Source organism: Orycteropus afer, unplaced genomic scaffold, assembly GCF_000298275.1.
Source record: "Orycteropus afer afer isolate SDZICR_OR568_19922 unplaced genomic scaffold, OryAfe1.0 scaffold00086, whole genome shotgun sequence".
NCBI classification, from domain to species: Eukaryota; Metazoa; Chordata; class Mammalia; order Tubulidentata; family Orycteropodidae; genus Orycteropus; species Orycteropus afer.
The window spans coordinates 1181284-1207526 of NW_006921673.1; the positions used below are offsets into that span (position 1 = coordinate 1181284).

A 26243-nucleotide genomic window follows, 5' to 3' on the forward strand; every position below is an offset into this window, starting at 1 on the left:
ATTCTGGCTGCACTTCCTCCAGGACAGATCTGTTAGTTCTTTTAGCAGTCCATGGTACTTTCAGCATTCTTCGCCAGCTTATTTACTAGTACTGAAAAAATAGTGCTTTCTTTGTCCTAACTCATACTATCAAAATTTTAGACCTCAAATAGGAAACTGAATCTAAATCCTTTGTTTTCTAGATGAGGGATCTGAGATCCAGAGAACTGATTTGTTAACAGAAGATTCCGAGAGTAGCTAGGAATCTGAGAGAGACCAGAGCAGTCCCATTGAGGACTCTGCAATCTTCGGGCTGCTAATGTGTTAATGTATGTGTTCAAAAGGGTGGCTCATCAGTAATGGAAGAATCAGATTGCATATGTGGATTTAGTCACCTGGATAGTACAGACGAATTACCCTTGGAGAAATAAGATACTGGGGAAGCTCAAGTCCAGTAAAAAGTCCTTCATTAGCAGACCAGCCCATCTTGGATATTCCCTGGCCTCATGTTATATGTGGTCTTTGCAATTTTTCCTTTGTATGTTATTTTTCAGACTTCCTCCTAAGTTGATTGTTTAAAGAGCAGAACAAATATTCCATTTAATTCTATTAGTGGCATTTCTTTATCCCATAGAGCTCCTGGTGGGTTTGAACCACTGACCTTCTGGTTAGCAGATGAATGCTTTAATTACTATGCCACCAAAGCTCCTCTTTGATTGGATTAGGCATGTTATATACAATGTTGGGATTTACTTATTATAATATTAACACAATTGTTTTAAAAACATTTATACTCAAGGAATAAAAAAAAATCTCTATGGAACATTTGTTACAATCGATGAACCAATATTGGCACATAACTAATTAAAGTACACAGTTTACATTAGGGTACATCAATTGTAACAAATGTGCCACACTAATGCAAGATGTCAATAATAGGAGAAACTATGTGCAGAGGGAGAGGAGGTATATAGGAACTCTCTGTACTTTCTGTACAATTTTTCTGTAAATATAGAACTGCTCTAAAAAATAAAGTGTATTAACAGCTTAAGAAAAATGATTGTGATGGAATATCCTCACAGGCACATTCAGCTAATTACTAGTCACACAGATCCTTATAGTGGTCAAGAGTTTTGCAAATAAATGAGTTAAAATAAAGAATTACACAAGATGAAATGTGCTCAGTTACTTGAATTTCTTGTTTTCTATGAATGTCTTTGCTCAGTGCCATTTTTCTAAGATGCACATGTAAATTTTAATAAATAGGCCAAAGTCATGACCAAGTCTTAGGATAACAGAGCAAGATGATTTAAAATTAGGCTTGCTCCTTGCCATATCACTGGCAATACTATAGCAACTCAAGAATAGTGCAGGGTGAGGTCATTCATTTCTCAGACCCTCCCACGTCTTTTAATTCCTTGCATATACATTTAAAATATCTCATAGAGAAGCCAGCCTCAATTAATGTTTGCTAAGAATCATGCTAAATTCAGGTCAAATATAGTAATCTGACTAGGAAAGAAATGATAGTACTAGTGGAGTTGTCTTACTCAGTATTACGGGTGTCCACAATGGAGGTGAGGGACCCCAGGTGCTCCTCCAGAACATTAATTCTGTATCTCATGTAGAAGGTCGAGATGATTAGTGCACAGACACTGGAAGGAATGAAAAAAGGAATTCTCAGTAGGTTCATGACCAGGACCTGATGGTAATAAAACTATAAACTCAGAGCCAGTGCCGTACTTTAGAGGCAAGGCATTTTCCAAAATAACTTCGTTAATGAGATTTTAAGAAAGTCTTATTTCAAAGTCTACTGTTTGTCACAAGACCTTAACTCTGGAAGGGAACTTAAAATCTTCTAGCCCAAATCCCTCATTTTACAAATAATGGCCACTCTAATATGACTGATCATGATCAGATCCAAGTTGGAGTATCAAGTCAGTGTTCCTCCTCTCACGTGGGACTGTCTCGCTCTGCCAGAAGGCGAGCACCCAGCCTTGTTCTCTGGTAACTCCTGATCCTCTGCATTATCTGGAAACTGGGCATATGCTACTTGGTTGGGGGGATTAGCTTAGAACTGGGTCAGGGTATTTTCAGAACAATAACTGGTCACAGACTGGAAGTTGATGGGGAAGTGTACAAATCAATGTCTAATTTCTTAGGAAAGGGGATAATATTTTAGATTTGTTTTCGGCCTCTATTGAAGGGACACGTGATAGATGGAAAAATAAATAACAAGGAAAAAATAATGCTTCAATTCACAGAACAATTTCCCAATCAACAGGATCTACTCAGAACTTAGTCCTCTGCTGGATTTGGAATAGTCATTTTCCCTTTCCATCCTCCCTTCTTGCTACTTCCTTAAATAAGAGGGGAATGAATATGAATCTGTGATTTAAGTTCACCAAAGTAAAGTGCTGAGGTAGGAGATAAAAAGTGTCAAAGAAAATATCTGGGTCATATTGGAGACATTGTAAAGAGAATAGATTATTGTTTTAGAGAACTGAATTACTATCTTAAGTCATTAACAGTAAATTCATTTACTTACACAATTGCATAAACTATAAGAATGTGGTGGAGAGTCAGACATTTCTGAGACCTTACTTTGTGTAATATTCCAATGGTTTCTGGCTGACCTGTTAGGTGCACAAAAAGAGACAGTTTTAAAACCATAACACACCTACTTCATCCAACAGTACTCCTTGAGAGAGACTTATCTACACGTAAGGAAAATCAGAAAAAAAAATTAACTGAAAGCTTCCCATTAGCCAATAATTTTAATTGTAATTCCTTAGCCAATAATTATAATTCCTTCACCATACATTCAATAAATATTTATTGAGGGTCTTCTTTGTGTCAGGGAGCCCTGGTGGCATAGTGCCTAAGGCATTTGACTGCTAACCAGAAGGGTGGCAGTTCAAACCCACCAGCCACTCCTCAGAAGGAAAACAGGGCAATCTACTCCTATAGAGATAACTGCCTCAGAAACCCAAGGAGGGGTCGCTATGAGTCAAATTGACTCAACAGCAGTGAGTTTCTTTTTTTTGTTTGAGTTTTTCTTTGTATCAAGCATTGTGTTGGAGTCAAAGGTGAATAATATAGATACTATCCTTGCTCTCATACCAGTACAACCGATAACCAGTTATTAAAATAATTAGTAAATAAGAAATAATTTATCACTTTTTTATCTGCAATTTATTTATTTAGCATTCTTTCTGACCATTAAACCAGCAATACCTAGACAAGTCCAGGACAAACCTAGGGAGAAGTATGCCCTCAGGAAGAGGGTGCTTGAAAGCGGATTACGCTCCCACAAAGAATTAGGGAATTGACCTGCATGTGCCCTTGATGATTTACTGAAAACAGTTGCAGGTTATCTGCTTTAAATTAGTGGCTGGGTCCTGATATTGCCTTTTTTCCTTCACTTTTTATTGTGATTTATCCAGATTTTACAGAGCAGATTCATTTCACATTCAACACTTCATACACATTTTGTTTTGTGACCCTAATTATAATCCCCACAGTGTAATAGCTCTCCTTGTACTTCCTCCCTGTGGTTACCTGCAATTTTTTTAAATTACAAACTCAAAGTATTCAGCATAGTGAAGTGACTCCCACGAAGGCTATTCACCTTTGTATTCCCAATAATAAAGCACTAGTCACTGTCTGCTGAAAGAATAAATGAATTAATATGCGAAGACCTACAATGGGAAGTAGGGGGAAGGTTATGTGAAAGGCAGTCAATTAGGACTCATTAAAAATCACAGACAGATGTCAAAAAAAATTAATTAAAATCAATCAATCAATCAATCAATCTGTTCCTTACCATGTGCAGGAAGACCCTTGGCTTTTCCTTCAGTTACTCTGTTCACATGGGCATCTACCCGAGTTGGTTTTGCTTCTCCTTTGGAGACATTCAGAACTGTCTGGGACTCTGTCACATGGAAATCTATCAAGAAAAACAGAGCAAGGTAAGTCTTCTCTCCAATGCCTTTAAAACACATAGGCTCAACCTCAAAGCAAGTAAATCCCTTAATATGTGTAATGCCTGAGACTATACACAGATCTTCTTAAAAGTTGATTGAGGTGGCTGGGGGTTGAAAACCAATGCTCAAGCAAATAAATAATACATGATATAAGGATAGTCTGCACCTTCCTGATTCATAAGGATGATTCAGCATAACAATTAATCATATTACTTAAATAAAAGTTAAGAAAGTATTATACATTTTTCTCTTTCAATCATCACAATATAATTTCTGTTTAAGAGACAGTGGTTAAATGTATATCAAGGGAAAAAGAAATAGATTTTCACCGTATAAGTAATTCTTTTCTCTCAAACAAGCTACTCTTTCTCTAGATTTCTTTCCCAAATGTTAATTAGGAAGACAAAGTGCTTTTTTTTTTTTTTTTTAAAGGGTTGCAGTGCAGATGTTTTGTGGAGGATTAAGTTTTAGTAGTCAAATTACAATGATTTCCAGACCTCGAGAGTTCTCAGATTCAGGAGTCTGAGAGCCAGAACTACTGTATCCTTCCAGGTCTTCTTGCCTTCTTTGTTGAACCACTCCATCCAGATCTGAGAATTCATCATTGAAATCCTGAGCAGAAATAGTTAAATGAAGAGAGGTCAATTTTCCCTTATTAAACAAGCAGGCTTTTGTAACCCCTACCCTTTGCACTTAGACTTGCTCTATAAAATGCAGAAAAGAAGGAACAACTACTACGTACTACTGGGTTCTTCCCAATAGATCACCTAGTACAGTAAAACTTGGAAACGTTTGGACCTGGGTAAAGTGAAAATGTGTCAGAGAAAGAAAACGAAAATATTTCCCACTAAAAAGAGGGACAGAAAAGTGGTAAGACTGCAAAGGTTGAAAACTTGTGAGATCTGAAAAAACAAGGCAGTCTTGTTGAGTTCCGGCTCTCACACATTTCTCTGTATTTGGTTACGGAAAGTGAGATTTTTCTGGGCAGTTAGAATTCTGTCAACACTGGCCAACTTCTTTGAAGCAACAAATGTGTAGAAAAAGCTGGAATGCCAGTTATTGAAAAGCTTTGAATGAAAAGCTAGAGACATCCCATTAGCACTCTGTAATGGGAAAAACTGGCTGCTATAGACAATACTAGGAAAAAGAGTGGATGGAAAGCTCTAACAGTATGTTTGGAATATGCAGACAAGTTGAAAGAAAGTACTGGAAACAGAAGAGAGAAAATGGCTATAGTAAATTATACTCTGAAAATTTTACCTTTCTTCTTCCCTCAAATTCAACAGAAAGTAAAATAGGGTCACTGCTATCACACTTCAATAATGGAAGGATAATAGAGGATTAAGGGAAAAAGCAGAGATCCTTCACTTTGTATGTCGCTGGTTCCCCCAAAGTGCTAAGAACTAAAGAGATGAAAAAGTGTTGTTAAATTGTCTTGGGGAAGGTACAATTAGACTGAAATTTTAACAATTTAGTTAGCAGTCAAATGAAGAGATTCACTCATCTTGTAGGCAAGTTACCCACATTTTCTCTCGAACTAGGTCGAGAGAAACTGGTCATTTCAACACTCATTTCAATTTCATTCAAGAATTTATAGAGGAAGGAAAATTGAAAAATTAAAGTCTCTTTAATATAATAATGATGCTTTGAATGCCTATCACATTATCAGGTAGTATGCAAAACTACTGCACACATTATTACATATATTCTTCACAGCCACACCATGAGATTGGCATTTTATTGGATCAAGAAACTGAGTCAGACAGTTAAGAGCTTGCTTGAAACCAGACTTGTTGGATTTCAAATCATCTGTGTTTAATTCTATATTGGACAGCTTCCCTACTTTTTTTTTAAGTAGTTTTTTTCAATAGAAACAAAATTCACCATTTTAACCATTTTCAAGTATACAATTCAGTGATTTTTAGCACAGTCACAAGGGTGTGCAGTCATTGTTACTATCCAATTCCTGAGCATGTCTGTACTTGAAATAAGAAATTCCGTACCCATTAGCAATCACTCTCTCTCTTCCTTCGCCAACCCCTGACAACCACTAATCTAAAGCTGTCCTTAAGGATTTGCCTATTTAGGACATTCCATATAAAATGGAATCATTCAGTATGTGAATGTGGACTTTTGTATCTGGATTCTTTCACTTATCACCATGTTTTCAAGGTTCATCCATGTTGTAGCATGTATTATTTCATTCCTCTTTATATGCACATAACATTCCATTGTATGAACACACTATATTTTGTTTATTTGCCAGTTGATGGACATTAGGATTGTTTCTACTTTGGGCTACTATGAATAATGCTGCTATATACATGCTTGTACCAGTTTTTGTGTGAACATGATTTCAATCACATTACTTATTTTAAATAACTTATTTTTGTTATTGTTGTTTTAATAATTCTGAAAAAAGATTTGGAGATGTTGAATCTATGGGCTCATACTCTTTCACCAAAGATATTTCAATATTTAATAATAATCATTTTAATGATATGACTAGGACTCTCTTGGGCAAACATATAAATCTGGTATAAACAAGGGGAGCTAGTTCCCACTGGAGATTTACCCTACAGTCAACAAAGAGTAAGGGTATCAAGGAATCTCTCTACCTTTCACTTGAACATTGTAGCTTCTTCTTTTGTAGCTATTCTTGGGTAGCTACATCTTCTCTTGTGAGCACTCAGTCTCTGAAGGTGAGAACTCCTTTAGAGTTTGCTGCTATTGTTACAGTGTACAATAGCACAGTGCCTTGAACATGCCAGACATTCAATAATTTGCGAGATGAATCCTGCTCTACACAAAATGGACTGTGAATCCCTCTAAAACAACATTAACAAGCAAACAGAGGAGGGCACTATGAACACCTTCAATAACCAGTAATTCCCCAATACAATTCCTATCAAGTTTTTTTCCATAGGACAAGCCTTCAATTACTTAAAAAATTCTTATGGCCTCCTATTATCCTCTCTTCTTCAGGACAGAAATGCCCTGTTCCTTGAACTGTGTCTCAGGTATCAGTCCTATGTTCCCCTTCTGAGAAACAATTTCTAAGGGTTGCTGGAAGTTGGAATTTGACTCAACAGCAATAGGTTGGATTTGGTTTTTGGGTTATGTTCCTCCTACATCCTTGATCACACTATAAGAAGAAGTGAAATTGTGGGACATATTTCCTTACTTTTGCATTTAGAGAGCTGAATAGGCAACTCACCAGAGGCAGAGATGAAGGGCGTTCTGCCTGGAAACTGTTCTCAGGAGAAGCCGGATTGGGGCTGCTACCAACACTTGTATTCTGAAATTATTGAAATAAAACGAAAAAAAAGATCAACTACTAAACCACAAAATACATAAAATAGATATAGTAACTCAGGCTCAGAGATGTCAGACTTACATCTAAGTGTCCACACACAGACTTTAGTAGTTTGTAAGTTGAATCTCTGCAGAGTAAGGAGACAAATATGTACTGAAAAACAAAGCAGAATAATTATTTACAGATATGGCCTAACGAGAAGCTGATGAGGAGAGTTCAGAGTTAAGAAAGATATATGTATGTATTTTTTTCATTTTCAAATGACATAGACCATTCTTTGGTCTGTATTTTTATTCCTCTCACACCAACATTGAATTTTCCTTCCAATTTTGGAATAAAGTAAATACTATCCCCTACAATAGCAACAAAACTTCCAAACTCAATTTAAGTAATAAGGAAATATAGGGCAAAATAAATGGTGATGCTTGTCAGATCCTCTTTAAAAATCTCTCCTTTTTGTTCTTACTTTTTAAGATATCTTACAATTCCTGTGAGTTCCTGGGCGGCTCAATGGTTAACATGCTTGGCTGTTGATCAAAAGGTTGCAGGTTCTAGTCCATCCAGGAGTGCCTCAGAAGAAAGGCCTGGTATCTCCTGAAAACTCAGCGATTTGAAAACTCTATGGAGCACAATTCTACTGACACCATGAATCGGAATCAACTCAAGGGCAACTGGAAAAAAAGCTAACAAAAAACAAAAAACAGAAAAAACAATTCCTAAGGGTTTGCTTTCTCTGCTCTGACTTAGATTTCTATTGAAAAATTCTCAGATGCTCTAATAGGCAACCTTTTCAAACACTTTCAAATTCTTTCTTGCATAAATATGGAGATTTTCTAATGGATGTCTATGGTAAATAGTAAAATCTAAACTAGACAAGGAATTTGGAGATAAATGACATAAGGAAAAATGATTTCACCGTACATAAGATTCTCTTGTCTTAGGGAAACTGGAAAAATACATATTCAAACTTATCTTTTGTGATGTAATTAGCCATAGAAACTTTTCAGATCCTCTTTCCATTAGTTTGTTGTTATCACTTTCATTAACCAATGAAAACACTTGATGTAATTTCTAAGCAAGTATTCTGTTCCAAAGTAGTTAATATTATGAGGTCTGGCACTAGACAGACCTGGATGCAAATTTTGGCTCTAACACTAACTGGGTGACACTGGGCAAATTGCTTAACCACTCTTAGCTTCAGTTTTCGTAACAATAACTTAGCCCTTATAGGGTATAGAATAAATATGTGGAATAAATGTGAAAATCAAAGTTAAGTATTTAGCATAGTGCCTGGAGTACATGAAGTAAGTACTCAATGCTTGTCAGCAAGTATTATTTTAAAGAAATCAATCACAAAAATACATATTGACATACTTCCTAGCTGATCAGAACAGCCTCTTTTTTTCTTTCCTTCTCCTTCTTTTTCACCACATGTTATCCATGTCTAAGAAATTTGGTTAGAAATGAAATTGTAGCTTTTATGTTTCCATAAAATACTAGGTAAAATATTTAAAAAAAAAAAAAAAGTCAAGCAAAAAAAGAGGAACCAAACTACTTCACTCTGTCTCTCTCTCCTGCCAAGCTCAAACACACACCACTTTCAATGTAAATGTCTCTGATTGGACAGGTCTAGGAGCTCTGGTAGCATAGTGACTAAGACACTTGCCTGCTAACCAGACGGCTGGCGGTTCAAACCCACCAGCCACTCCTCGGAAGGAAGGTTGGGAAATCCTACTTCCATAGTGATACTGCCTCGGAAACCCAAGGAGGGGTCGCTATGAGTCAGGGCTGACTCGACGGCACATAACAACAATAACAACAAAGGGTAACCCAACAATCATTGATAGCTCCAACATTAAGTTAAGGCAACCTGGTAGGAAAGGTGGGCTAGGAACTAGTCCTGAAGCTGCCATTGCCTGGGAAGCACTAGTTGTACGTATCTGGGATGACTATGGGGAGGTACTGGTTGGGGTTCTGAAGGGGGTAATCATGCCAGGCTCACCCCAAGGACTTCTCAGTGTACCCCTGCCTCACTCTATACACAAGGCTGTAGCTGTTGTCTTGTTTTTAACATTAAAGAACTGAATATGTCATTTTTGCCTGACCTAACATATTAGGGAAAGGGAAATTAGAAAAGAATAATTTTTTTGACCTTGGTTAAACAATATGACCAAGTAGTTGATATAATTAAGTCAGCAGGAAGTTCAAAATTGGCAACAATTATATTCAAATAAATCAGCTAGTGAAGGAAACCACACTTTATAAATGTCTAAAGGTTATGATTTTTTTTTCTAAATTTCATTTATTTTGTTGTTGAGAATATATACAGCAAAACATATACCAATTCAACAGTTTCTACATGTATACTTTAGTGACATTGACCACATTCTTCAAATTGTGCAACCATTCTCATGCTCCTTTTCTGAATTGTTCCTCCCTCATTAACATAAACTCACCATCTCTTAAATTTCCCATCTAATCTTTCAAGTTGCTGTTGTCAATTTAATCTTACATAGATAGTTCTGAAAAGAGCATAATGCTCTAGGCAGATTTTTCTTTTAACTGTGATTTGGGTGAAAGTTTACAGAGCAAATTCACTTTCCATATAGCAGTTCACATACACTTTGTCTCATGACATTGACTACAATTTACCCCAATGCAACAGTTTCCCTCCCACTTCTTCCCAATAGTTACCTCTTCCCTGTGTCCATCCCTCCATGCACTCCTGCCCCCTGAGCTATCTCCCTGTGCATAAATAGCCCTTCTTTCTCCCATGATTGTTCTCTCCAAGGAGTGTATTCAAGGCAGATATTTTTTACTAGTTAAGATAAACACTTTTGTTTAGTTTTAAGATGACTTCAGAGGATATTTTTGGTTTAAGGTTTGAAGATTATCTTAGAGTAGTAGTTTCAGGGGTTCACCTACCTTCCATAGCTCCAGAAAGTCTGGAGTCCATGAGCATTTGATACTCTATTCTGCATTATCCCCCTTTTGATTTGGATTCTTCTATGGAATCTTTGATCAAAATGTTCAGTAATGGTGGCCAGGCACCATACAGTTTTTTTGGTCTCATGACAAAGGAGGCAGTTGTTCATGGAGGCAATCAGCCACACAATTCATTTCCTCCTCCTATTCCTGACTTTCCTTCCTCTGTTTCTCCAGGTGACTAGAGACCAATTGTTGTGCCTTGGATGGACACATGCAAGCTTTTAAGATCCAGAGACTACACAACAAACTTGGGAGGTAGAATAGAAGTATTAATCATGTTATTAGACCAATTAACTGGGATGTCCATGAAAAAAAAAATCTCTGATTCACTACTGGGGATGAGATTAGTATCTATGGTTTAGGGTCCTGGTCCTTGGCAAGAGGGCCCTGAGGCAATGGAGCACAGAACAGGAGGAGAAACCAAGGCACTCTCAACTCTGCATGTACTCACCCTGCCTGTGACTGTTGCAATAATCAGGGCATTTGGCACCAGAAGGGCAGTTTTGGTTTTCTTTATTAGGGTTACTGAGAAAGCCGGAATGGAGATCTGAAACAGAATCACCAGGTTAGTACTGGTTCAATCTTCACAGAACAGCATTTTAAATTTTCATGCTATACTTTAAGTTAAAGAAAGATAGATCAGGCAATCAATACCAGCAGCAAGCTCTTCAGACTCCAGGAAGAAAACTTAAGTCTTAGAGAGCAGCATGGAGTGTGGCACTGAGCACCTTAAATAGGTGTTTGCAAAGCCAGAGGATAAATCTAGATCATCAATTCTACTGGCTGGGGTTGGTGGGAAACCTTTATCTCTAAATAAATATAGGAATAGAATACAAAATCCATATTTCTTTTTGAGCTAAACCCAAGGCCCTAAAGAAGTTTCTCTCTTGTGGTCAGCTACTCTGTGCTAACCCCACTGTACCCACTCACCTCTGTCCTTGGGCATACGTGCGTGGGGAAAACAATGAAAAGTTCTGGTGTAGTGGAATGATCATTGGACATGAATTCTCAACTCAGTTCTTTTACTATCTACATGACCTATGACCCATTCAATCTTATAAAAGTATATCCTTTCTATGCCTCAGCTCCTGATTCTTACAATGGAGTCAATCTTAACTACTTCCCATGATTTTGTGTGGATTAAATGAGATATTCTTTGGAAAATACCCAATAATCAATAAAAATTTCATTCATTTCATCATGTTGTTGTTATGTGCCACTGAGTCGGCCCCAACTCACAGCGACTTCTCCTTGGGTTTCCGAGGCGGTATCACTATGGAAGTAAATTGCCCAACCTTCCTTCTGAGGAGTGGCTGGTGGGTTTGAACCGCCAGCCTTCTGGTTAGCAGTCAAGTACCTTAGGCACTATGCTACCAGAGCTCCTTCATTTCCTCATATGTCTCATAAAATAAGGATGGGTGAAATAAAATAACTCTTCAGATTCAAACAATAAAGAATAACAATGACAATTGTACCAACTACCATTATTAATACCTTTTTAGCAGATGAGAATGTCAGTTAATTATGATTATCTTATAAAGTAGGTATATAAGGAAATTTGTTTAGACAGGTACGTGACATGTTCAACATATAAGAAGTTACAAATACAGAATTTGAACTAACTTGATCTAAAATGTAAGTTCTTTTCAATATAATATGCTATAAGAATGTATGTGATGCCACAAAGAGAACAGTATTTGTAATTATACTTTTATATCCCTTCAACAAGGTTTTGTCTCAAAGAAAAACGGGTTATATCATTTCCATACCTGAAAATAGAATCACACAGATGCACGGTAAAAAGAAAATGATCTGAGTCCCTCTCCACGTCCATAGGTACATTCACTCATTTGCACATATTTTCTAAAAATGTTTCATATTTTTTTTGAACATTTTATAGTGGTTTGGGTGAAACTTTACAGAGTAGTTTCTCATTCAGCAATTTATGCACATTTTGTTTTATGACATTAGTTGCAATCCCCTGAATGTAACAACACTCTTTCTGCTTCCTCCATTCCTCCATTTTTCCTGCCCCTTCCTGCCTTCTGAACTTTGTTTTTGGGCAAATGTTTCACATATTCTGAAAGAGATTAATGATGACATTGAAGAAGAGAAGGGTCTTACATGTTAATATTGCCAGCTTGACAGAAGAAAACTGAGCTTTTAATGTTGAATATTTACATTCATATTTGGGCTTATTAGATGGGGTTTACTCTACTTTCTCAAAGTTCTGGACAGGAATAGGTGCTAATTCAAATTAAACTTTTTTAAAATGCTACTTTGCCAAAGAACTATACTCATAGAAATTTTAAAGGGTGAGAGATAATTCAGAAGTTATAAGCTGAAATAACTTTGGGAAAAAAAATTTAAAGACATACCAAGACAGAAGATGATAAATAAATGAGTCTAATTTTCTTTCTGAGAAGGATCACAAACATGCAGTGACAGGGGCTATAAGGGAGGCTTTTTCATAATCTAATTCAAGGGACACCCTTAAGGAGGTTTTAATCAATTGCTTCATGAATGTAAGATTATAAGTAGCTTTACATTTGTGAAATAAAGCATAAATCACTTTTTAGTTTGAGCCTAGAAGGAATGTGGTAAGGCATGCTAATTTTGCAAACATTTGAAAATACTGACAGGTTGACTAAACGATCCTGATTAAATTAAAGCTACCCTTTATTAATAGTTTTCCAAGGGTGAGCTGCTTAGAAAATTTCTTTTCCTACAGCAATTGTTGGGAGCTCTGGTAGCATAGTGCCTAAGGCACTTGACTGCTAACCAGAAGGCTGGCAGTTCAAACCCACCAGCCACTCTTCGGAAGGAAGATGGGGCAATCTACTTCCGTAGTGATACTGCCTCGGAAACCCAAGGAGGGGTAGCTATGAGTCAGGTCTGATTTGATGGCACATAACAACAACAACAAGAGCAATTGTTGGGGTGCCTTCAGTTCATATTGAGTTATGTTGGACACAGGTCAATTGACAGGGAGGCAATAGCAGAATAGATCTGAATTACAAATACCCACCAGCAACTCCTTGGAAGGAAGGTTGGGCAATCTACTTCTGTAGTGATACTGCCTCGGAAACCTAAGGAGGGGTCGCTCTGAGTTGGGTCTGACTTGACGGTACACAACAACAACAATAGTTCTGTGGATTACAAATACCATATGTGTGGTAGTTAAGGTTGTGTGTCAACTTGGCTGAGCCTAGTTGGGTGGCTGGTCAGCTTGATGTAGTTACTGCCCATGGTGAGATTGGCAATCAATTCCATGGTGGAATCTACTGGAGCAGCTAAGTAGCTGCTTTAGGGAAGGTCTCCAGCTTTTTGGTATGCTTAAACTCGGCATGTAGTCAAGTCATTGTTCAGTAGCCTGCTGCTCTTGAGACTTGTTCTAGACTTGAATTAGTGGCTTGCCATGTTATTTGGTAATATCGGGACTGTGCCTTTTTACTTGTTGACCTTGGATTTATCAGCCTCAGCAGCCAGCAGCTGCCTGAGTGAAGAGAAGCCTCTAGCTTCAATGGGCCAGGAGCAGAAGGCAGAGCTGAAACCCAAGGTTGAAGGGCTTTTACCCAGCTCCTAGAGCCTGGCACTTTGAATTTGGACATCTAGCCTCTAAAACTGTAAGAGAATAAAGTCCTCTTTGTTCAAGCCATCCCATTTGTGGTATATTTCTGTTAGAGCGGCATGAAGTAACCAAAACAATATGCAAAAGCAATCCCTGTGCCAGGGTCACTTTTAACATATTTTTGTCAGTTTTCCGGTAAAAGCAGGATTTTGGAACCATTGCCTAGAATCGTATTAGCTCAAAACTGTATTTACTGTCTTTGTCAATTACCCATCCCTTAACAGACTAATTCTTTCTTCACTAATGTCTTTAACTGCTACTGCTTTGGTCACAGGTGTAGGCTCTCTTTGGATCCCTGCAAACTATCTTTATCACCTTGATCTGAGATCAATTCTATCCAACTCTCTTCGTCACTCTTGGAACCAGTTCTCGTAATTTAGAAAGATGGAAATGTGGTAGAATACTATGAATCAAAATATGTTTACCTAAATATAACTCCAAGGAGCTCTGGTGGCATAGTGCCTAAGGCATTTGACTGCTAACCAGAAGGTTTGTGGTTCAAACCCAGCAGCCACTCTGCAGAAGGCAGACTGGGCAATCTACTTCCGTAAAGATTTACTGCCTTGGAAACCCAAAGGGGGTTGCTATGAGTTGGAATTGACTAGATGGTAGTGAGTTTGGTTTTTAGCATGCTTAGCCTAAAGAATAGTATGTTAGTCTCATTACATACAACAAAATAAAGAATTTCCATTTTATTTGTTAAGTGGTCTTACAGAAGATAGTCAGTGGCTTTAGGGAGGTTATTTAAATAAAACACATTTACCACTTAAAACAAGTTGTTAATCTGCTACTTCATAAATAAAAAAATTGCTGATTCATAATCCAGAATCAGAATGCTTGGAAACTCACTGAAGTTATGGGAACCCCAAAAGATGTTTCTCTGAGTATTCTGTGGCCTGAATGAACTGTGATGTGACATCATAGTTCAAAGGACAAGAATGTCAGTGTGATGGATCATCTTTTCCAGCCTTATGCCACCATCCCAAGGTCTTCATTTTAGGAGGTGGTGCCTAAAGACTGCCAATCCTTCAATCTCTCCTTAACAGCTCAACATTTGATGGGCTTCCCGTCCTCCAAAGCTACATTTAATGAGCAGATGTCATACCAGACTCTACTTGTGATTGTGGGTATGTGACTCTGGGACTAGGCCTTAAATAATCCAATGCCTGGTCATTTCCTGCTGGTGCTGGTACAAATTAAGCACTAATAAGTAGCTTGTTTATAGGCCTGTTTTCTTAGATACCTCTCTTGATACCTGGAATGAATGCTAAAACCCACCACTGTCGAGTTAAGACAGAGTAAAACTTCCCTATAGGGTTTCCAACGTTATAAACCTTTACGGAAGCAGACTGCCGCATCATTCTCCTATGGAGCGGCTGGTGGATTCGATCACTAACCTTGAGGTTAGCCAAGTGCTTTAACAACTGTGCCATCAGGGCTCCTTACTGGTATGAATAAGATATAAAAATCAGTATTTCTTCAAAAAAATGGTTTTGATTTTAACGTATGTCTTTGAAATAAATTATCGCATATTCTCCAGGTCAACTACTTTGAATGTTCTCTGGTGATATGCGGATTTAGAGTATGGCTATGAAGCAGTGTATGTGTATGTATATAAGGAAAGGAGCAAGAGAGCAGTGTTTAGGGAAAAAGGAAAGTTAGTGTCATCTGGAGGCACTTAGAATCTGTAATATATGGGACTACAACACAGGAAACCTGGCATAAAGTATAATGATGATTAAAATATTAATAAGTATCACTCAATTTCATTGACCAATAATATATTTTTAAAACAATATTCACAATATGCAATGAATGGGCAGTGTTAGTTTGTTTTTTAAAATTGTACCAACTTTAGTGTCTTTTCCAAAGACTTTCGAGTAAAAACAAATCCAGTTTTCTGATACAAAGAGCTTTCCTTGGTATAGTATTTCTTTCTGTAGAGCACAGGTAAAGCCTGGGAAAAGATATAACATTATTTAGAATTTCCATTAAAATAAAAATTTTACATACATGTATTTTGGTGACTCAGAGATGGTAAAAGATAATACACTATCTTCCTTCTTTTTCAGTCATCTTTAGGGGAATAAAGCAGCCAAGATTAATTTGTTTTTTGAATTCAAAATCTTACAAAGTTTACTATGAAAATCAAAATGGAAAGGCAAATCTAGCATTCCATAGAAGAGATCAAGAATGATGTTTTCAAAAATCACTTCTCTTTAGGAAGATATGTTACTTGTGGGCTAACATTAGCACCCATGCCCTTCCCTAATGGCTCCTTCTGAAATAAGTGGTATCAGTGGGGGAAGAGCACACCTTCCTGTTTGGAGATCGTGGCAGGAATGCAGCCTCTGTATAGCCAGAGAGGTTAGCTTGGAACCTTGGCCCCTTAAAGAACCATTGTACCGCAGAGTAGGTGCTTAGCTGGTATGCTGGTGAGGACGTTTAGGTTTGAGTATCACACCCTCTATGTTGCAGGTATCCAACACATGTCTGTGCACTTAGATTTGTGTTCTTTTTGATTCTTCTAGGCTGTGCAGTGGTTAAGCATTTGGTTGCTAACTGAAAGCTTAGCAGTTCAAGCCCACCAGCTGCTCAGTGGGAAAAAGATGTGGCAATTGGCTTCCATAAAGAAGCAAAACCCTGGAAACCCTGTGGGGCAGTTCTACTCTGTCTTCCAGGGTCAACTACAAGTTGGAATTGACTCAATGGCTGTGGGTTTAGTTTGGTTCAGTAGTGGCCACTAGTGCCCTAGGATTGTAATCATAAATTTCAGGGCAATCTAATCACATATATTTCAGCAGTGAATACAGAAGGTGAGGATATCATTCTGGAACCACTGGAACCACTTTAAATTGTTACTATCATGGGGAGATTCTCATTCCAGCAGTTTCTCATTCTACTATCTTACCTTTCATGGCCCTTGGTAAGAGCTGAATGAAACAGGCATTGTTTTTATATCACATCTTCCAGGAACCTCTTCCCCTTGGCAACTCAATCCCCAGATCATGTCCTTGCTCTCCTCCAAAACTAATTAGCATCTTTTCAAACATTTAGCTTAAAAAGTCAAACAGGTCAGAACTTACTTTGCCTCAGTGGTTCTTCAGTTGGGACATCAAGAAACAACTTGTGAAAGTGCATATTTGCCTTGTACTACAATGAGAACAAAATACAGGCATCATTGCTCTCACTTTTCTGTGAAACATCACAAATTTTCATTTCAATTAAAATTAAATAACCAATTTTCCCTCCCTTCATTGCATCTTCAGGAATTCCTTCTTTCTGATCTCAAACATAATCCTTCAGTGAAAAACAGCAGAAGCCAGGTCACAAAGTGTTTCATACTCTAGTAAGACTAGTGACTTGTTGGTTGGACATGCATTTACAATAACAACACAGCTGGTGGTCAGCTTTTTGCCAAGAAACAGGGCTGAACAAGAATGTCCCTGAGAACAAACAAGATGAGATTCTAGGGTGTCTCACAAGGGAAGGGAGTAAATCCTGGGCAATCAAGAGAGGCAGAAGAGTACAGTGGTTAGAGCTCTGTAGTCAGATAAACTTAAATACCCTTAGAGTATTATGAATGATTATTAATGTCTGGAAGAAAAAAATTAAAGTCCAGTTTTCTTGCGATATAATAATCAAGTCTGTCCATCCTTCCAGATTCTCTCAGACTTACACCTACATTCATCCTGACCAGCAGGAAGCTGCAAACGTGGGTTCTTTCTTTCCACTGGCCTCAATACTTCTGTCATCCTCTGAGACAGTACACATTCCATTTGCAAATTACCTGGCTAGAAGATGAAGATTTTTTTCTTTTCAATCTTGCTTTCTGTTTTACAATCGTTCTTAAGTGTTGACACTGCCTCTTTTTTGGTGTATGATCATGGCCTAGCCACTTAACCTCAGTTTCCTTTTCTGTGCCAGATGGCAAAAACAGTACCTGCCTCAGTGGGGATATCATAAAGTTTGTATGAGAAAACATCTAAAGGATCTATTGCCTGAGGCAAAATATGGTAACTATTACAACTATTATTTCAGAGGTATTTTCTTAGCCAGCCTCAGGGGGAGAGGACTTTCAAGACAAGTAGGATTTCATACCAAAGACTCTCTAGGGCACTAACAGGCCCAAGAGTCTGAAATGCTATTAATCACTTCATTTTCAAGGCATCAGTTTTCACACTGACAACAATGTACAGATGGCAATTTATAGTTTGTGAAAATGATTTCACAAATGTCATTCTTATAGTAACCCCATGAACCTGATGTCCCCATGCCATGAATTAGGACACTGTGTCTCAGGGCTATCAATTGACTTAACCAGCACCACACAGCTATTAATAGTTAGAACTGGGTCCTCCTAAAGGACCCCTCATCCTCACAGGATGCTTTTGATAGAAAAGTCTTATGAGATAAGCACAAATATGCCCTTGATGTGTTATCCAAAGTACAAGTAGTCTTAACAGAAAAACAGGCTTATTACTGCCATAAAAAAGAGCTACAGAGCAGGTCATCAAGATGATAAATGGTCTCTGTGAATCAGCTATTTTACAGATAAACACCTTATATAAAGAGAGTTACTGCATGCTATTTCCTGGAGCACATTTTTATCTAGAAAGTTGCCTTCATTAATGCTGGGTGTTCTAGGGGAGCTTTACTAAGATTTTATTTTTAAAAGCACAGTGAGCACTGGCTGCACACTTGATTTTAAAATATCCCAGGGAATGAACTCTTTAAAAATATCCATGTAATAAGTCAAAGTTTTTTTTTTTTTTTTAAAAAAAGGTGGGGGACTAATTTAAACGAAATAAATGCAATGTAACTCTTTAATTGGATCCTGGAGAGGAAGAGAAAATTTTATAAAGGACAGTCATTACTGAGACAATTCTAAAAATAATATATACATTTTATATTCATTAATATTCATATGTATTTAATATTTAGCTAAATTTATCATGTGTGTGGGCCCCTGCCCCACCCTGTTCCCCCACCCCCTTTAGGAGATACATGTTCAAGTATCTAGGTGTTAAATATTAAACAAATAAACGACATACATACATACATACATATCTCTAGTCCAGTAAATGTGTCACACTCTATATGACACAACTGTGCTTTGTACTTATGTGGGTATATTTTAGAGAAGAACCAAAATGACTTCTGGAGGAGAATGATGACCCTGTTCACAGGTTTTCTTCTATGAAAAAAGATGGGTGGCCTTCTATTCAGGCAAGTACCTTGGCAGATTCTTTCATTTTAATGCAAGGATGTCATCCCCCTCTTCATCTTTTTAATTATTAGGGAAGCACATTACTCTGGGTTGGTCCCTGCTCTCTGGGTACTTGCCAGAGTTAAGGTCAGAGCCTGGAACTCTTTGCCCCTCAATAACTGTTGAAAGGTCAGTTGTGAAACATCTTATCGATGGAAGATTGACCGAAGGAACTGCAGCCTGTCTGTTCTTCTAGAGTCTCTCAAATCTAGATTCATCCTGACCAGCAGGAAGCTGCACACTTGGGTTCTTTCTTTCTACTGGTCCTCATACTTCTGTTATACTCTGAGACAGTACACATTCATTTGCAAATTACCTGGCTGGAAGAGGAAGACTTTTTCCTTTCAATTTTGCTTTCTGTTTTACAGTCATTCTTACTGCTAGTTAAGGAGGCACCATCAAAACTGGATTTTGACCTGGGGAAAGAAAATCCAGGGACTCTATGAGATGGATATTTTATGCTATTTCATTAATTTTCTTGTAATAAATCTTTAATATTATATAATATCACAAGAGAATTGGACTTTCATTTTTCTCTTCTAGACATTAATAATCATTCATAACACTCTAAGGGTATTTACATAGCTTGTGTTTTGGGAGAGTGGAATGATTAGAGCAGGCTGTCTCGAACTGCAGAAATGGCAAATTCTGGAAGGGAGAAATAATAATTGAGTTGTGAAAGTAATTATATAATTTCAAAAGTATTTTAATCAGAGTTGAGAGGAATACTAGAGGCAAATTATAAAACAGAATTGCAGCTATAGCTCAATCAAAGAATATTTTTGTTCCAGGATTCTATTAATATTTAACAAGTATTAATTGAGTAGGACATTGTGTTCAACGCCTTGAAGCACACAAGACAGTCTCTGTCCTTAAGGAGCCTGGGCACAAATCAAATATTTTTAAAAAGGGCAGTGCACGCTTTAGCAACAAAACAATGCATATCACAGAAGTTAGAAGATATATAGACAATAAGTCTAGCAGGAGATAAGAGAAGAGAGGGGTCAATACAATAATATGGATTAATGCATCAAGCCTTATAGGTTGAGCAGAAACTGGGTATGAGGAAAACAGAGAAAAACATTCCAGATTGGAGATACAGGAGAAATGAAATCAGGAAAAAAAGAACATGTTTGGAAGTCCAGTGTTCCTTTGTTTATTAAGGACAGATGTCAGAGCTCCGGCAGTTCCTACCGAAATAATTCTAACCCAACTTTTCTATTTTGGTAGCTGCATGAATTTATAGATATCATTAAGCCTACAACTAAAAACAGTAATTTCAAAATGGAATGCATATGATTTTTAGAGGTATGTAGATCAACAAGTTTTATTATATACTCATATGGTTGTTTTATTGTTTATTGGGGGCAAATGGCATGTGAATCCATGACCACACAACGTTATTCCTTAGAATGAGGCTCATTTAAAGAAACATTTGGTTCAAAGCAGATTTAAGAATCCTATGAAATCAGGTGGTGACAGAGGAACAAAAATGACTGAAGCTTGGGAGACATTAAGCTCTGGTTTTGTCAGCTGTGCAATGATGGCCCATGTTCCCAACTCCATGATGCTAACGTCACAATTAAAACTCCTTATCATTCCCTGATTTGAATTTAACCCGTGTCAAATTTTCTTGACTGCTGCTTCAATGGGAGTTGATCTAAGGAAAATGAAATCCTTGACAACTTCAGTCTTTTTTCCATGTATCTTGATATCAGCAGTCAAGAAATCACACAAAGTATTGTATTGGGAAAATCTACTGCAAAGGACCTCTTTAAAGTGTTAAAGAGCAAAGATATCACTGAAGACTAAAGTGCACCTGACCCAAGCCATCATATTTTAATTGCTTCATATGCATGTGAAAGCTGGCCAACAAACAAGGTAGACAGAAGAGGAATTGATGCATTTGAATTATGGTGTTGGTGAAGAATATTGAATACACCATGGACTGCCAGAAGAATAAATCAATCTGTTTTAGATGAAGTATAGCCAGAATGTGCCTTAGAAGCAAGGATGGCAAGACTTCACCTCTCATACTTAGGTCATGTTTTCAGGAGGGACCCACCCCTGTAGAAGGATATCATGCTTGGTAAAATAGAGGGTCAGCAAAAAAGAAGAAGACCCTCTAGAAGATGGGCTGACACAAGATGAATGGCTGCAACCATGGGCTCAAGCATAGCAACGATTGTGAGGATGGCGCAGGACTGGACTATGTTTCATTCTGTTGTGCATGAAGTTGCCTGAAGTCAGAACTGACTCAATGGCACCTACAAGCAACACTGATTCAAGTTAATGAATGCAAATGGAATTGCTGAGGAAATGATCACACTTAGATAACCATGAGCTCTCAGCAATGTGACAAGGAGGGTGGATCTCCTCTTGACAATCTCCAAAGCCATAAGCAGTAAAGGGGTTTGTCTGCATAGCACTGACTTCTAAGAGCAGGTTGCTTATTTACATAGTATTGCTTTCTGTGGGTCTTCTTCACATGCTCTTCTCACTTCATATAGGTGACTAGGAGGCTTATCTAAGGTAGGACATTTGCCCTGGGTGTCACTTGAAGGGGGCACCACTGAGCAGTTTCTATTAACTCTGTATGGCCCAACGTCCTTCCTCAAGGTCCCCGGTAGACACAGTACCCCAGGAGGGAACTTGCCCCCAGGCACAAGTCCAAGGTCATCAGATAGGCACAGAATGCCATTCCAAGGTGTCACAGATATGAAAGGCACCTGAGGCAGGCAAAGGGGTGAAGGTATCTCTGTTAGTGCATCACCACTATCACCAACTATTCTTCTTGAAATTGCCCTGGCCCAACTTAGATATTGTCCCTGGGCTCTCATTACTTTCATTATGCCCCTGTAAAAGTGCAATTTCAGTGCTTGCCATAGGAGTTATTCTCTGTAGATTCACCTCTGAGTGACTATGAGCAGGACCAGGAGCCCAGTGCAAAATGCAAACGCAGCGCCCTTTATTTATTAAGAATTTAATAAATATTCAATTAAATTAATAATTAAATTCTTAATTATTAAGAATTTAAAGACAGTGACAGAAGAGCATTAAACCAAGCACAGGGCCCTCTGCAACTGCACAGACTGTACTCTCATGAAGTTTATCATGCATGACCTAACGATGAGTATAGTACTCTCATCAAAAGCAAGGATTGGAGTAAAACCAACAATGTTTAAAAAGTGCCTGCTGTAGCCAGTTAACAGTGGTGGAAGATACAAGAAACAACATGCTTTGTGCTCTTGTGGTATCGTCTAGTAAGTGAGGAAAGTGCCCTGATGGGAAGCAATGACAGGAAAAATGGTTAAAAGTGAGATGCCATAAAACCGGCATGCAGAAAAGATAGAGATGAGTGGCAATCATGGAAAAGGAAAGTTTTGGGGAACAGGTAACACTTACGCTTGGTCCTTAAGGAAGTATAGATTTGGAGAGAAGATATGGGCTGGGTAGCCAGGAAGGAAGTGAAAAGCAGGAGTTATTTAACCACCCCTTAATAGTAGCCAAAGGAAATAAAAAGCAGCAGTTCTAACAATTCTAATAATGGGGGAAGGAGAGCAATCACTTCTTCACTTGGAATAGATGTAGCCACTCAAACTCCAAAAACCAAACCCACTGCCTTCAAGTCAATTCCAACTCACAGCAATCCCCTTTGGGTTTCCAAGGCAGTAAATCTTTACTGAAGTAGATTGCCCAGTCTTCCTTCCACAGTTGCTGGTGGGTTTGAACCCCCAACCTGCCGGTTAGCAGTCAGATGCCTTAGGCACTGTGCTACCAGAGCTCCTTAGCCACAGTTTTTCATAACTGACCACTGGTTTAGCCACTCACTTTTAAGGGCTGAAAAGCAACTTTAAGGCCCTAATTGTCCCTTCTGTGTGAAAGAAGGCATGTAATTGGTACCTCAGAGTACAAGGACTCTAGTTATGTTCCTCCCTCCACCCCCAACTGCATCAACCATCCCTCCCACCACTAGTTACAGGAAACAGGCAGGTGGCTACCAGAAACTTATACACCCTGCCCTTTGGATCCTTAACAAGCCCAAGGCCTGGCTTCTCTACTCTTTCCAGTGGCTGCCAGGGAAGTGAGACACCAGGTGTGCACACCCAGGGGCTGTGCACACATTCCAACCTGGGCAGGCCTCATTAGCAACCTGACCAGCCTCCCCAGATGCTTTCTAATCTTTGCCCATGAGTGAGCCACCAGGTTTATCAGTTAGCAAAATCAGTGATTCAACAAAGAAAAAAGGCAGACATTCCTGCAGAAGGCAAGGATAGGAGACAGGAAGGAGAAAGAGATGCTGCTAAGAAAAGATGCCAGAGAATCCTTAAAATTTAAACCAAAAACATCCCCTTAGGTCTTATTAAAATCAAACAATAGTTTTGCTTAATTAGTGAAAAAAAATGTCTGGCTTGAGCATTATGCCCTTTTAAAAGCTGTCTATATGGGATTAGAGTGACAACAGCAACTGGAGAGATTAGATATGAACCTTAGGGGGCAGTGAGTTTATGTTAATTGGAAGGAGTAACTCAGAAGAGGAGGGTGAGAATGATTGCAAGAATACAATCAATATCCTGAAGTGTGCATGTATTACATTGCATACTTCATACACAGAATAAATTTAAAAATAAATTTTTAAGTAAGGAAGTTAAACTCCAATGAAAAATTCTCCACTTCATTCTCAGGGGGATTATTTACCTGTATAGCTCCTCACTCTTTTAACAACCATAAATCTAGAAACAACTGCTCCCAGCAATCCCTCCTCCCAAATAGGCAAAAAAGAAAAAAAAAAAAAAAAAAGAACGGAGACTAGTGAGGACTTACCACAGGGAAATGACTCTCTTCTGGTCCGGCGACTCGGCCTCACTGGACGGGGTGGGAGACTGGGCTGTTGGCGACTTGCAGACTTTCTTTTTCTCCTCCACACCATTCTCAGCCTCTGAGCTGGAGAAGAGAGAAAAACGCTTCACCTTAACCATCCAGAAGGGGGTAGAAGGAAAAACGAAGACGTAACCACCTTGGAATGATCTTCACTCCTCAGTGATGGGCCAGTCAACTTTGGCAGCTGAGCCCTTTCCAAATCCCCATTCTAACCCCTCCTAGTTCTAACCCCGAGGGCAGTAGCTGCAGGGCAGGCTGCTTAGTTTGTAAATGCCTGCTTGACTGTGCCACGACTTGCTTGGCTTATCACCAGTTTGCACCTGTGGGGCACACGCTGCCCAGCTCTGTCCAAGTCTGCCCTGCTTAGCATGTGCTGGGGCGGCAGATCATCTGCAGGCTGGGAGGGCCCCCGCTCATGCTCACGTACAGCTTCCTGCCAGGTGTGAGCCTTCCGGCTGGGAACCCCCTCAGCCCTTTGTTTGCCCTTCTCTAATGTCACTTACCACCTTTTGTAATTATCTTGGTCCCATTGTAGTTATCTTGGTCCCATTTTTGGCTGTTGTTATTTTAACCAAGCACTAAAAAACCCAAAAAACCAAACTCACTGCCATCAAGTCTGTTTGGACTCTTCTCTATAGAAGAAGATTGCCCAGCCTTCCTTCCCAGGAGTGGCTGGTGGGTTTGAACCACCAGTCTTCTGGTTAGCAGTCAAATGCCTTAAGCACTATGCCACCAGAGTTCCTAACCAAGCACTACAACAGAATTTTATATATATAGTTTCCAATCTTCACAACCACTCAGGCTAGGCAGGAATTATTATCCCCATTCTACAGATTACCAATTTCAGGCTCTCAGAAGTTGAATATCTTGCCCAAGTCCACAGAGCTAGTGTCCACCTGAACTGGGATTCAAACTGAGGTCTGTCCATTTCTAAGGCCTTGGTGTGGTATGAACCACTATATATCCACCTCTCTTTCTCTTTCGCTCTCACACACTCAGATATCTATCCATTCATTTATTTTCTTGCTCTTGTTAGCTCTTCAGTGTGACAGCCCCAGAGTGGGGCAAGAGTTTTAATAATTTTTATACTGACCATGGGGTCTAGTAGAGCACTTGTGTATATACCAAATACCAAAACCAATCGCATTCATAGCAATCCCATAGGATAGAATAGAACTGCCCTTACAGGGTTTTCCAAGGCTATAAATCTTTATGGAAGCAGACTGCCTCATCTTTCTCCCACAGAGAGGCTGGTGGATTTGAACACCCACTCTTTTGGTTAGCAGCCCAATGCTTTTACCATAGTGCCACTAGCACTCCATTGCTTGTATAAAGTCATGGTTAATAACTATAAATGTGATAGTCTATAATAATAGTTTGGTATTCATATCCTTCCAGATTGTTTTCTAAGTATATAGGTCATCACCATGTTATGAACAGTTAGACATATATAACCCCTATGAACCAATCCCTATAAAGCCTATCACAAAGATTCGAGTACATACAATGGTTCGTAATAACAAACACATGCTACTTTGTGATGCACATCAAAATATTATTACTCTATTATTATGTTAAAGATGTTTTACCTTATCTAGACATGCTTCTTTAATGAATTTTATGCATAGAAAGGTACATTATATACTATATACCAAGACAAACATTTGGCTGACATTAGATATAAATTGTAACTGTTCCAACTTATGTACAAATTATACTTAAAGACAGACCTAGGAATAGATCTTATTTGTAACTTGAGGCTTGTCTGCATACTAGCACACAAATATGTTTAAATGCGACCACACTATATATTTTTATGCAACTTGTTTTTCTTCTACGTGTGGGCACCATGAGTTGGGGGCCATCTTGACAGGAGTTAACAACAAAAATATGTGGTAGATTAAATTTTAACAGCCTCATACTATTTCATTATAAATGTTTCCATGATCTATAGTTTATTTAACCTTTCTCTATAGCTGGAAATTAAGTGTGTTCCTATTTTTTTACTGTAACAAATACCTGCTTAAAAGTAATTTGCATACCTGTGTTTTTCTGTGTACTAGGAGTAGAACTTTGGGATTCAAAGAGTGTTGTTGTTATGTGCCGTCTAGTCAGACCTGACTCATAGCGACCCCTTCTTGGGTTTCCAAGGCAGTATCACTACGGAAGTAGATTGCCCCATCTTCCTTCTGG

The 26243-nt window shown here is 38.5% G+C and overlaps 1 protein-coding gene across 1 annotated transcript in view; it reads right to left on the reverse strand.

Moving 5' to 3' along the window:
* GRAMD2B (GRAM domain containing 2B) overlaps positions 1 to 26243 on the reverse strand; it is a 158287-nt gene that overhangs the window by 7046 nt on the left and 124998 nt on the right. The window contains exons 2-12 of the mRNA XM_007942217.2: positions 23994 to 24113; positions 19486 to 19585; positions 16987 to 17053; positions 15754 to 15857; positions 10721 to 10816; positions 7363 to 7434; positions 7183 to 7263; positions 4463 to 4577; positions 3806 to 3928; positions 2528 to 2615; positions 1530 to 1634 (exon numbers count right to left, since the gene is read on the reverse strand). Coding sequence (XP_007940408.1) covers positions 1530 to 1634; positions 2528 to 2615; positions 3806 to 3928; positions 4463 to 4577; positions 7183 to 7263; positions 7363 to 7434; positions 10721 to 10816; positions 15754 to 15857; positions 16987 to 17053; positions 19486 to 19585; positions 23994 to 24113 — 1071 coding nt within the window. The remainder of the gene's footprint in view (positions 1 to 1529; positions 1635 to 2527; positions 2616 to 3805; positions 3929 to 4462; positions 4578 to 7182; positions 7264 to 7362; positions 7435 to 10720; positions 10817 to 15753; positions 15858 to 16986; positions 17054 to 19485; positions 19586 to 23993; positions 24114 to 26243) is intronic.